Source organism: Oxyura jamaicensis, chromosome 7 (assembly GCF_011077185.1).
Source record: "Oxyura jamaicensis isolate SHBP4307 breed ruddy duck chromosome 7, BPBGC_Ojam_1.0, whole genome shotgun sequence".
Classification (NCBI taxonomy): Eukaryota; Metazoa; Chordata; class Aves; order Anseriformes; family Anatidae; genus Oxyura; species Oxyura jamaicensis.
In genome coordinates, this window is record NC_048899.1 from 25,236,612 (window position 1) to 25,249,976 (window position 13,365).

General features: G+C 37.5%; 1 protein-coding gene across 1 annotated transcript in view; it reads right to left on the reverse strand.

Annotated features, from left to right (window-relative positions):
- The window catches only part of SLC49A4 (solute carrier family 49 member 4), a 62,079-nt gene that overhangs the window by 4,143 nt on the left and 44,571 nt on the right, over positions 1 to 13,365 (reverse strand). The window contains exons 7-8 of the mRNA XM_035331919.1: positions 11,861 to 11,988; positions 1,414 to 1,596 (exon numbers count right to left, since the gene is read on the reverse strand). Of these exons, the coding sequence (XP_035187810.1) occupies positions 1,414 to 1,596; positions 11,861 to 11,988 (311 nt within the window). The remainder of the gene's footprint in view (positions 1 to 1,413; positions 1,597 to 11,860; positions 11,989 to 13,365) is intronic.

Below are 13,365 nucleotides of genomic sequence, written 5' to 3' on the forward strand. Positions count from 1 at the left end.
AAAAATAAACAAAGAATTCTCTTTTGTGTTCACAAAACATAACTAAGAATGTCATTGTTAACCTGTTTACAGTTCCTTGTCAGAAAGATGCACAAACCACTTTGAAAAGTTGCCCCACACTGTAACCTTCATAATTTCAAGCACAATTCATTCTGAAAGTTGTTAGTGTCCTCTGGGTTATAAAACAAACCATCTTAAGAAGTAAATGCTTTGATTTAAAGCTTCTCAATTTTTAATCCTTCCACAGCAAAAGTAAAACATCGTTTTGCAAATCTTCTGACATGAAGCAAACATTTATCATGACAACAAAATATAAACCCAATATCTACATCTTCAAAAACTGCTAATAAGGACCACTTCCACTTTAAAGAAGGACTGGTTCTTGTTTTGCAGCTTGAAATCACAGAACCATGCACAGAATCAAATAGGACGGAAAAGATCTATAAGATCATGAAGTCCAACCATGCACCTAGCACTACAACTCCACTGCTATCCCACGTCCCTAAGCATCGCATCCACACATCTCTTAAACACCTCCCTCAGCAGCCTGTCCCAACACCTAACCACCCCTCTGAGAAGAAATTCTCCTTGACACCAACCTAAACCTCCCCGGTGGAACTTGAGGCTGTTGCCTCATGTCCTGTCACTCGTCACCTGAGAAGAGACCAACAGCCTTCTCTCTGCAACCTCCTGTCAGGTAGTTATGGAGAGCGATGAGGTCTCCCCTCAGCCTCCTCTTAAACAGCAAGTTTCAAGTATGAGTTCTGAGGAAGCTAATCATACTCTACAGATGAGACCGTCTGAAGAAGCTGATGCAAATATCAAACAATACACTGTTCTGCCTCACTGGGCCACTGAATTACCTAAAGGAATATTTTGTCTTTGAGCAGTGGGCAAAAGAGAGGCTCTTTCATATCCCTTAATGACATGCCCGACCCACTGAACAGAGCTGACCACAAACGGGGCATTTCTTCTCTGACCCTCCTGGGCCATACACTTATACCCTGAAGCATGAGATTGGATTAGCTGTGTTTTGGTTTTGAACATGCATAGATAAAAACAACATTAATGGTCATATTGTCCATTAATAAGCTTTTGTAAAGTTTTAAAAATAAATATTTACCTAAAAAATTTACAAAATTCCAAATAGTTATAAAAATACGATGATGGTGTATCTTGATGGTTTCGGGCTACAGTGAATTTGAAGTGGTACATGACTATATACAACCTGCATGGAAGCATCTTTTTTTTTTATTAGCAAGCATGTAGAAAAGAACAAAGTTACTCCTTACTACTACAATGTGGATTCATATGCTTGGTTATTAACAAAAATCACATATGCAAATCCTCCCTTACCAACAAGGCTACGTGTTCATGGAGAATTATATTTTCAAAGTAGCTTGTATTTCTTACCTGTATGGTAAAACGTGAGGAAAAACAAAAGCACTCCCATAAACACATTACTCAGGAAGGTGACAACTCCACAGGTAATTCCTTCTGGAACAGGGTAGACTGTTTCCACAAAGAGCTCAAAGAATATTGGTACACTGCTGTTGAGAAATATACCCAACAAAATGCAGGACGTGTACAGTGTAGCTGTAAGAGAAACAAAAACAGCTGTTAATTTTACACTGGCATTATTTGTCCATATTTGGAGCTCCCAAGAACACTAATATTTGAACAACTGAAAAATGCATAAACCTATTTTTATCCTCTGTTTATCATGAAGTATATCACATACCACTCATTTCAGGCAGAAAGGAAGCACTGATTTAAAATAAATTAATAGATCAGAATAACAGATTTTTTTAAAAAATTATTTTTTAAACTGAACCTGCGAAGACAATTTCTGTGATGTCGAATTCAATTGTAGAAGCAAACAGAAAGGTATTATGAATGCAAACCATCACCTAGTTTGATTTCTCTCTGAAACGAACAGTAACTGTTGTCCTATACACAATTAGAGAAGGGAGCAATTAATGCTTTGAATTGGAAATGGACATGGATTAACCTTTTGGCTTCGATCTAAAGGTCAGAACTAATTTTGCTTCCATTTTACAAATAATACTAATGATCTACCAGATATCAAGACATTAGTATTCATCGTGGCCTGAGAGGCTACATGTTGAATCTTTTGGCTTTGATAGGAAATGAAGGGCACCCAGTGCCTGGAAGGAATGGGACATTTGATAATGCAATTTTTTCCAATGTGTAACATTTTTCTTGAACAAATAATAAAAGAATGCAAATGTTTCTTCAGTACGCTTAGATATTTTGCTCTATGAATTCTGACACTGCCAAGTACTTCACAGTGCCTAATATCTTAATGTTGAGTCTTAATATGCCTATATTATCTATTAGATCTTTTTCTGAAAAAGAAAGAAAACCTCAAAAGAATTTAGTACTATTCAGCAAAGACGTATTTACATTTCTAAGTGCTATCTTGGGAAGAATACGACTTCCTGACCTGCAGCCTCTATAATCTGAGGTTACCGGTCAAGAAAACAAAACATAAAGAAGCAATCGAAAGGCTTGGAGCACGGATAAGTCTGGAAGAATTTCTGAAATTTCCATCAAAATGGCAAGAAAGTGTAGAGATTTTTTTTCCAGAAGCAAAAGAGTTAAGTCACAGGAAAACTATAACATCTCACTGCATCATGGTGCAAAACCCTTAGACAATCTGTTGTATGGTTATATATGTTTATATAAAATAGATTTTTTCAGTTTTATTCACTTTCTTCTGTCTTGGAAAGGGGAGAACTGAAAAAGCTCTGCTTCATCTTCTGTTAAGCACTGCTCAGCCTTTCAACTGAGAAACCATTAGGAAGCAGGAAACTTGAAAGAAGCTTAAAATTAAAAATAAGAATAATCATTTGTTAAAATATGAAGCATTATGGAAAAGAGAAAAAATATTAAAGATACAGTAGAAAGGGGCTATATCAGATCCACCATGTGATGTGGTTTGCTTCCAAGGCACAGAGACATTTCTTTCTCAACAGAAGATCTGACTGGACAAAAAAACGAAGACAGAAGACGCAGACAGAAAGCTGATATAGATGGCATAACTTCAGGAGGGACAGTTGGCCCCTCTTCCTTCACTCCCTTCCCCTCCCCAAAACATACCAGAATGTTTTGTCTTGTTTAAAATAAAGAAGGAAAGAACCAAGGTAACTTTTTACTTTTCAAATTCTTTTCTGATAAACTGCAGAGTGGAAGTCAAAGAAAGTGATGCAGGGTCTGTTCCAACAGTTTGCAGACAGCAAGGAAAAAAACTGCTAAAGAAAAAGAACAACCACCACCCTTATTAGTAAATTCTTCCTTAGTAAGTTCTTCCTAACGGGCTTTTCTAGGTTAAACTGAGTAACTGATTTTCTAGCTACAAGTTCCTTCGATTTTTGCTGGAAGTCCTCAGTATTTAAAATTTCATAAACTTCTCTTTGAACACCTGCTTACCTCAAACACAGCACTTTGCTCTAACTCTGTAACTGCTTTCAGCTGTACCCAGCAAATGTGCACAGAGCATTCAGCTACATGAAATTTGTGTCGGCTTGAGAAACCAACACATAAATGAAATGCAAGAACCTCTGAAGGCAGACAAACATCTGCCCCTCATTACCCTCAATTAAAGATAACCATAGGTAAATACAGAATTCTGTATTAGAAACCTCAAACACTGGAAAACAGTGGAAATAGCCATGAAGCTGCTCACAGAGGACGAGCGCCAGCAAAAGTAGAACTGCTTATACATTGCAGTGGAGGCAAAACCCCTACAGCTTGACTGAAACCTCCATAAACTGCAACAGTTTAGATGCATAGATGCATAATTTTCAGAAACTCAGTTGTGCTCAAGCTGAAGACAACAATATGCATCTAAGATTAACAGATGATTATCAAGACCTCATATTTTATCCAATACAGGAGGAACAAAAATTTCCATAAAACAAATAGCACTCTCCCAAACCTATTTGATAGTCTAAAACATGCTAGCCCTATTACATTATTGCTCATCACTTACAAAAGCATGTTAAGATGATTAAGATGACTAGTCTGTAAGCAAGCAAACACAGTAACTGTACTTTAGGAACTGCATCCTTCAATTTCCTGGTCACTTCAGCCTGCTTTAGCCATGCAGGGACACCCACCAGCACACAACACGTGCTTCCACACTCCCAGGACCAATGCAGCTTTAGCATTACCTTTTATTTTTCCCCCAGTTTTATCTGCCTCACATGCACACTGAAAATTGCCAGCTGAGTACCAATTACAAAGCCTCTGAGATCACAGATAATATGTAAAGAACAAGCTGCGTGTATACATGCGCACACATGTGGAAACCAGTAAGGGGAAATGTCAGTGCAAAATTATAGGTAGAATATAGCGTCCAGTAGCTGCCAAGTTTTAAGACCTAAAGGAAATGGTATCTTTGAACTGGTAAACCACAAAAAGCAGCTCTAAAAGTGAAAGATGACAGCCTAAGCGGTTCTCACTTAATGGGTACATATTATAGTTATGGGAAAGTGTTTTTATTCCACGTTTCTGTAAATCATTCAGGGTCTTTGAGTGCTATACAAATAAGCTTATTCCATTAACGTGGTGATTAAGTCACAAATCCAATTGGTCAACTAGACAGAAAGTCAAAGATAAGATACTCAGTTTCAGAAAAATAAGTTACAGGAAGAAGTCAAATAAATAAGAGTTCAAAAGTAGTTTGGCTATTTATTTCATACACTAAGTAGTGCACCTTATTTTCACCTCAAGGGCACCAAGACACCATCACAGGGAGGATGCCACCTATTAAGGGAGGCCATTTCCTTTCTACTACAGTGACCTTGCACTGAACGAACACAAACAATTGCCACAATCTTATACTGTAGAAGAACAGCTGCTAAAGTTACAGTAAACGTTTTTTCAATTAAGACAATCTTGACAACAGTCATTGGAAATGAATATAAGGATTTGAAAGTGTTGACAAGAACAACCAGAAAAAAAAAAAATGATTCATGAAGAAGCGAATATTATGCCCTAAAGCCTATCAAGGACAACTAGCTTGCACGTGTTTGGGTAAGAAGCATGTGCTGGGGAAGTATGTCATGCTGCTAATATGAAATAGATTGCTTTTTCTTAGGAAAAGGAATTAACTGTCTGTGAAGCTCTGTGCAAAGGTGTGCACCAGAGACAGTGGCAGCTGTGGGCATCCATGAGTAAGGGAACTAGGCTGGGTTTCTTTAAACTACTTTGACTAATGTCACATCTTAACGATGTGCACGCAAACTAACCAGCTATTTCACCAAATGGCCACTGCAAAAGGAGCAGGAAATGCAAAACACCCATCCAAAGCACAGCTCCTTTAGAGAGTTGGCCTGGAGCTGCCCTGGCAGGAGGCTCAATCTCCTTTTAGCCATGTAATATTCCCGCTTGGGGTGTGATGCAGCTCATGCTATTTCCCCAGTGCCTATCTTCCTTCTCTTTGCCAGGAAGAAGGCAAGGAACCAAATGCACCTTGATAACATCACTGTGGATGCTACTATTAGAAGCAAGATGCCTATTTGGGACTGATGTTGCCGGAGTGGCTTAGCACTAAAAGGAGAAAAAACTAGGTTCCATCCTGGCTTCCTACCTGCTACAGGTCTTTAGCTCCAGGATGGCAAATAGATGCCTGTATCCCAGAAACAGACTGTTTTCTTCAGGCTACCTGCTGTGACAAGAGCTTCATACCAAAACCAAACAAAGATTAGGAGTTAGAACAGGGAAGAGATTTAAGTGACCGGGTACACTTGTTTGTTCTCAGATGAGCTTCCAACACAGCAGACTGGTTCTCAAATCTCTCTCAGACATTCAAACCAGCTCCCAGAGTTTCCCAGAATGACCCGCAATGTGTTTACAAATTTCCTTTTAAATTACACCATCACTAATCTGTAACTTCAAAGACAAATCCGAAACTAAATGAAATTAATGGAAGGACTTCCACTAATCTAAATGTTTCTTATCAGCCCATTGGCACACACATCTTGGCTGATTTCTAACAGACACTATGAAATATTACTATTTCATTACAGAAGTATTTTGCAGATAAATTTCCTAGAGAAATGCAGATACTCGAGAGCAGTATCGAGTGCAAGGAAGCGGTCCAGCATCTGCTTCCAAAGTCCTTTGCCAGAAACAATTGAATACTGTACATTTCATAATAGTTCTCAGACAAACTGAGACAGGACTCGTACAAATTCCATATAAATAAACAGGGAAGTAAATACCACTGAGTATGTTCTCGTGGGCACAGCATATAATTTAAAGTGAAGCCTACAGAGATCTGGGGCATTTTATTATTGTTGATTATAACAACATCCCAAATACCACAATGAAAGGATAATGCCTTATGTGGATGAATGCTTTGTGGACTTCAGTATCTCCACGACTGAGCTAAACAATTCAAAATTAGTTCCTATCAAATTCCCTGAAGTCTGCTAAAGTGGTAACAAACTTCCCTATGACTTAATTCTTGCTACCGGCCAAGGTAAGAACTGTCACTGAAGAAGTCCCCATCAATTTTTTCATGAGAAATGTGACTGCCTCAAGGTAAGACAGCAATTTTTACTATAATTCATTTATAGGAACAACAACAACAAAAAAAAACAGTAGAAGAAGGATGTCCCTGTACTGTGTTTATAACATCAGTATGTTTCATTGCATAAATTTCCATCCCAGCATGTGCTGATCAAATTCCTATCTCATGACATAGTTACGAAAGTAACCAAAAATCTGATCAAATTGAATTTGTTTTATATACTTCAAGGGAAAAACAAGTGGAACTTACTTTGAAAGCAGAGTATTAACTTTAGAGAACTAAAAAAACACAGAAAGCGATCCTCCAAAAAAGGGGTGGGGGTATAGTTACAAATCCTAATATTTGAGGCTTTCTATTGATGGATACTTACAGTGGCCAGATTTACAGATACTCACCCCTGAAATTCTCCTTCCAAATTTGTACACTACCTCTAACACTGTTTTAATTGCTTTCAATTAAAACCCTTAGAGTGCTCAGAGAAGACCAAAATTAATTGTGGATTTACAGGAACAGAAGACATTAGGAAGACAAAGATCATTATTCCAGTCTCATGAGTTGGAGCACAACAGGAGGGGGGGTAACACAATTTGTCCACAGCCATAAACAGGTGAACATTGAAGCTAGAAGAAAAAAAAAGGTCTCCACGCTTTCAGGCCACCGTTTTTATCCTTTGAGGCAGCATGCTTTATACTTATTAAGCTCATCTTGTTTATAGTACAGAAATTAAACTCAAAGAATAAAACAATCAGTATTAAATAATTAACATCTTTCAACACTGCGCTTTGTAGATGAGGGTGGGGAGACAGATGTGTTTATAGTGTTCAATCTGGTGAACCTGAAAATAAAGTTTAGACTGCTTAACCTAAATATAGTCATCGACTCATGGAGTTGCCATAGTATTCTCAGTATCTGCCATAAGATTTTGTAAAGCAAAATTCTGCTGAATGTGCTCACATAAATATTAGCTCATAAATATTCTTGATATGCTATGCTGAAAACATTCAATCTGAGCTGCAAGCAACTAGTGCTGCATATCAATTTTTGGAAAATGCTAGCATTTGTATCCAGAGATCCTACCAGCTATACAAAGTGGCATGATACCAAAACTGGCGTTACAATGCGTTACGCAATTATTTTGGGTCAAAGCATCCCATTGTACATAAACTCACATAATGAAGTTCAGTACAAAGCAAACTAACAATGGACTTGGCACTCAGAAACAGATCAGCAGCTGCATTGGGAATTCAATGGAGAAAACTGTTTTAATGCTCAACGTCTATATAAAATTATCTTCGAAACTTGCTGGAAAAATGCAAATAATATACATTAAAATTAAAATTTCTTAGAAGAAAATTCAAGCTTGCTTAAAATGTAAACTGATTTCAGAACCAAGGGTTTTTAAGAGCTGTGATTAGCTGATGAGAGGTGTTTGAGACAGATGATATAGTAGCTATGATGGCACCATATCATTACTGCCTTGATTTTTCTCCCCCCCACACTGGCAGTTATGGTTCATACATATGACTCCAAATACACTTTCATAAAATCTTTTGGAGATATATTAAGAAGTCAACAAGTGAGAGAAAGCTTGTCTCACTGTGGCAGGAGGAAAACCCAAGCATATTATGGTAATGCAGAGCAATGCATGCATGACACCATACAAACAATGCTAAACAGTATCATTTAAAGAAAACACAATGCAGTCATTGATTTTTAATATCTGCATTAAAGGTCTCCATTCTAAGTAATTACATTGTGTAGGAAATATCTTTAGATGATGTTGTGCCTATTTACAAGGAATTAGGAGAGTATTATACAATGTAAGTGCAGGAAAAAAACATATTGCTGTGACCATTTTCGTGAATACAATTCTTCCCTCACTATTTAAACAAGGCACTACTACAACTGCTACAGAGTACACTGATTAAAAGAGATTTTTTGTTTGTTTAAAAAAAGGTCTTTAGAGATTTTCTACTCCTTCCTTTATGATGAATAATCGCCCAAACTCTTGTCATTTTAGCATTTCAAAAGCATGCCTGCATGCAAACATACCCATGCGAGTGCTTACTCTGGTGACCAGATGAGACAGGCAGGTTTTCAGAAGAGAGGAACAAGCAAGTATCCATGTACTAAAATATCCATGTACTAAAGGAAAAGGCTATTTTTGGACCTCAGGAAACCACTGGCAAGGTCTTCCTACAGATGCTAGTGTTATTTGTGGATCAATCAGGTATCAGCTGAGATGAAGGGGATGACAATGTTCTCTAACCTGCCTTCATCTCTAGGATGAAACTTTCCTTAACGCCTGGACCAGTACAACAACCTACACAAGATGTCTCACCAGAATCACTGTCCTGTCACATGAAAGAATGGAAGAGCTCCCTTTTAAACATACCAGCAGCCCACCAGGTCATGGGGTTACTTTAGGAGTTTCTAGACATTGCCAAATGTGGCAGTGCTTGTGGTTTTGTGGTGCAAAAGCTGACATGTTCAAGAGTACAACACTGGAGGCAGAACAAGAGAGGAGGGGGAAATCAACCCCTCAGGAAACAGGAGCTAGCATGGTTGGAAGGGAAAACATCCTTACAAGATCAAAGGAATACCCACACAAGTTTCCACGAGGGTCAGTTTTGAACCTTGCCTGCTCTGCCTCAGTGTTTGAATGTGTGGATCAAAATCCATCCCTTGCTGAGCAGCACTGACAGGCCTAACACTTGTGCTCAAATTATTGGCTACATCAAATCCTGTTGTCTTCAGTAACATCATCCCTGCTTTGCAGCAGGCCTTCAGCAATGCCTGCAGAGTAGCTCTAGGATACAAAGCATTATACAGACCTTTACTACTAACACTACAAAGCAAACAAAAAAAAGGAAATGACAACACACCACAGTGATGGCTGCTTTAGTTCTGCCCATCTTCTAACCATACAAAAATACTCTGAGGACAACTACCTAGAGGTCCACTGTCAACCCTGGTCTGCTGAGTACAAAGAGCGACTTCTAAATGAACCAGCTGTGTCAAACTACTTCACAAAGCCACTAACCAGTGGCCTGCATTTGACCTCCCATATTTTGGCTGATACACTCTACATCCCAAACTTTTAATTAAAATAAGATAAAAAAAGAAAGAAGCTCATCAAAATCAATTCAAACATACCATTTCTCCCAATTACTGTGGAACGCACAGGTCATCATCATATTGCATCATTATGTTGAGGAATAATCTAGCATGAAGTCCCATAAATTAGCTTAAATAGCTTGTGTGTTTTCATCCATAACAGCGTATTTCATAGAGATATACCACTGCTTTTTGGCGTACAAGGATCTAAATTAAACAGGCGCATTGCATCTATTTTATATGAACTTTAATGAGAAAAGGCTGATGAGGCACCTCCCCAGCCTACCTATGAAGTTTAAATATTGTGACACAGGAGAAAAAGGAAATCTTATTTGGTAGCTATACATCAGGCCTTGAGGCCCCATGCCTGATGCCTTGATTGACTTTTTCCCTCCCTCGCCCCAAGAAGAATGCACCATATTGATGGCATTTCTATTCAAAACAACCTTGTGTTTTATAGGAAAGCTTTCAACGTTTACAATTACATATACAGCACAGACAGAAAACTCTAAAAGATAATTTACAACTCACTTTAAGGAACCGTCCATTTTAGAGCAAACAATAAATGCATGAAAACAACAATCCAATCCCTATATTTTTTATCAAGGGATGTTAGTTCAGGATACATCCTATCAAACACTAAATACCTTAGGTACGTTTACACCTTGACAGTGCCTGATCTTTCAAAAAAAATCACAAAAATACCTAAAAAATAAATAAGAATTCTTATGGAACCTATATTGCATGCTGAGTACTTTAACAGAGTAAAAATCAGTTCCACCGGTTTTGTTTTGGATCATTGGTGAGTACATCCATAATGATTTCTACCTCTTGAAACCTCTTTGCTTCATTCTTATGCATAGACTTGAAGGGGTATTTATATGTTTGGCTTGTTGCATCAATTCAGAGGATGGAGTCACTGTAAAAATTTACGTTACTGCAGGCTTGTAGTGATGAAGCAGACAAGCACAAAAAAGTAAGAGCTTTTATTGCATTTGTTTTATCTTTGATGGAGAAGAGAAGTGTAGTCATTTATTATGACAATAGCTACCATGAAGTCTGATTTATCTGTTAAGTTCAGTTTTGAGTGGAAATATTTTTGAAAAAAGTTGAAATTTCAAGATAAATCACGAATTTGACCAACCACCATCCAGATGGTGTTTCTCCTGAATTGATCATGTATTTCAATTTGCTGTATCCACTTCTAGTTTATAGTTGTGACACATGCAATGCGCCAAGGACATTTACTGGAACTCAAAGTTAATTTGAACAAAACACCATTTTATAGACTACTTTCCACAACAACTTCTTTCTTAGAAATAGGGGGTAAAAATATTTCTCCTATAACGTGTATACTTGCATATCACAGAAATGGCACTATATTCAAAATAGAATTACATAATTCTTTATTAAATTACATATATAATTTAAATATTGATGGTTTGGTTTAGTAACTCAATACTCTGCTGAATGAAGGTCTTGGGACCACAGGTGTATGAATCCTTCGGTACAGATAGGAAGGTGAACAACAGATTTAAAAGAATTAAGCAGTTCTTGTTTTCAAATAAGGACACAGCCCATTGGAAGCCCGAACTCCGATCTTTTCCTCCACTTCTGCCAGCAGCTTTTTCCCCATCCCTTTGAGATGCAGGATGAGTTAATTTTGGGCTGGAGTTGTTCCCTGAACCTGCATGCAGGGGGGGAAGTCAGCACAGTGTGGAGACAGATAACTGAAAATACCACAGTGCACTTTGGTTTGAACTGCAACTCACTTCCAATAATTAAAGCAAATTTCAAACCCCTACATTGCCAGACATGTCGCTGTTTCTTCTTATATGCAACGCTACTCTCATTCATAGGATTTTTCTTCTTTTATTTCTCACCATTGTTGTTCCAAAACACTCAAAACAGAAAAGCACTCAGTCCCAGAAAAAATCTTAAATGCGTACTCTATGTTGTCATAACTACTGTGGGCTTTTTTGTTTTTAATCTTTTTATGAAGTTACTAAAAATATGGTACAGAGATTTCAGATAGGTTTTCTAAACCTTTTGTTTGCTCTTGGTAAAGTTACTATATTACTAAAGATACTAAACCAGGTTATAATATAGTTGATTTAAGATTGCAAATATTTACCTGTACTACCAATTATAAATAGTAAGAATTAAAATAATTGTCAATACCTGTGGTTAAAGGCAGATGAGTGACACTAGTTAGACAGGTGAGAGTGAACCAGGTTGATGCTAACGTTGCTCCAGATAAAAGCAGCAGCAGTATAAATTTCAACATGCCCCTGATAAAATCTGCAAATCTAAAATAAAAGCACAGGTCAGAGCAGTAACAATGTTAATGTTCGTATTATTTAAATGTAATGCTTCACAATTATTTCATTAAATTCTCATTAAACATTTTGGAAACTAAACACAATTTTAAAATTGTTCCTCATTTGCAGAAATAAGAAATAAAACATTTTTTCACAGAACAGTGATATTTCTAGCTGTCAAGCTGAAGAGCCATGGATTTTTTAGCTGTCATGAAATAACAACCAAAGCAGAAAAATTCTCAAGGCATCAACTGAAAGCACTTGGTATACAAGAAGTTTTGTTGTTTTTTTTTCCCCTGCATTTGTTGGACACATTACATCACAACTTTACACTGCTGTTTTGTCTCCCTTGGCAAACACACTGCACAATTAGCATAAGAGGAGGTTGATTTATTTCATTCAAGACATAGTTAAATTTAATGATTCATTCCTATGGGAAATGACAGAACTCCCAATACCAGAATTACTAGATGGAAGATAACAAGGAACAACTTTTGAACCCTAAAATGCACCGGTCATGAAGCTCTCAATGGCTTAGGCAAAGCAGGAACTCTTTGCACATATGGCCACTCTGCCAGTGGCTGTTCTGGGTTGAAATGTTTCAGAAGCCACACATCTTCATGCCACTCCCCTCCTTCACACATGCCTCGTGATAATCTGGATGAGGATATCTCCAAAAGTCCGAGGGCAGTCTGTTGCCCATAGGTAAACGTGATCTTTATACCACCTGATGGCACAATCACTTTTTTCCTTTTCATTTTTCTTTCAAGGAGACATATTGCATTTGAACTACACTCACATGGCATAATTACCTGTGCAACTGCTCCTTTCAAAAGTGATTTCAACCTGGATACTAAAACAGGTACACTATAAAAAGGCTATGTCATTTATCCACTAGTAATTTTCTACAGATTTGGAGATATGACTTCAGGCTGGACGTATGTTTAAAGAATGTTTTACAGTCCCTCTTATAGTTCCCCTACTTCTTTCAGGCTAATGGCAGCACAATCCACTTACATTGGTTCATGACAAAATCCATCCAGTCTGTCAGCTAATTGCCTTTTCTTCCTTGACAATGATCACCCCACAGGCAGATACCACTGCCTACTTGATAAAACAGACAATGCTACCAACATTTTGAAAACTAGGAATCCTAGCTCCACATACAATGGAAGAGATGTGTGAGTAATGATATCCTTAAAAAATATATATCAATTTTTCCTCTTATTTTGATTTTCCCCGAGCTTTAATTCCACATTGAATTTAGCAGCAAGTAATTCAATAAGCAGTAGAGGGAGATCAATGCTGTATATAATCTTAAAAGTTTATGACTGCAGTGTTCAAGTGGCTTTTGCATTAATCCCC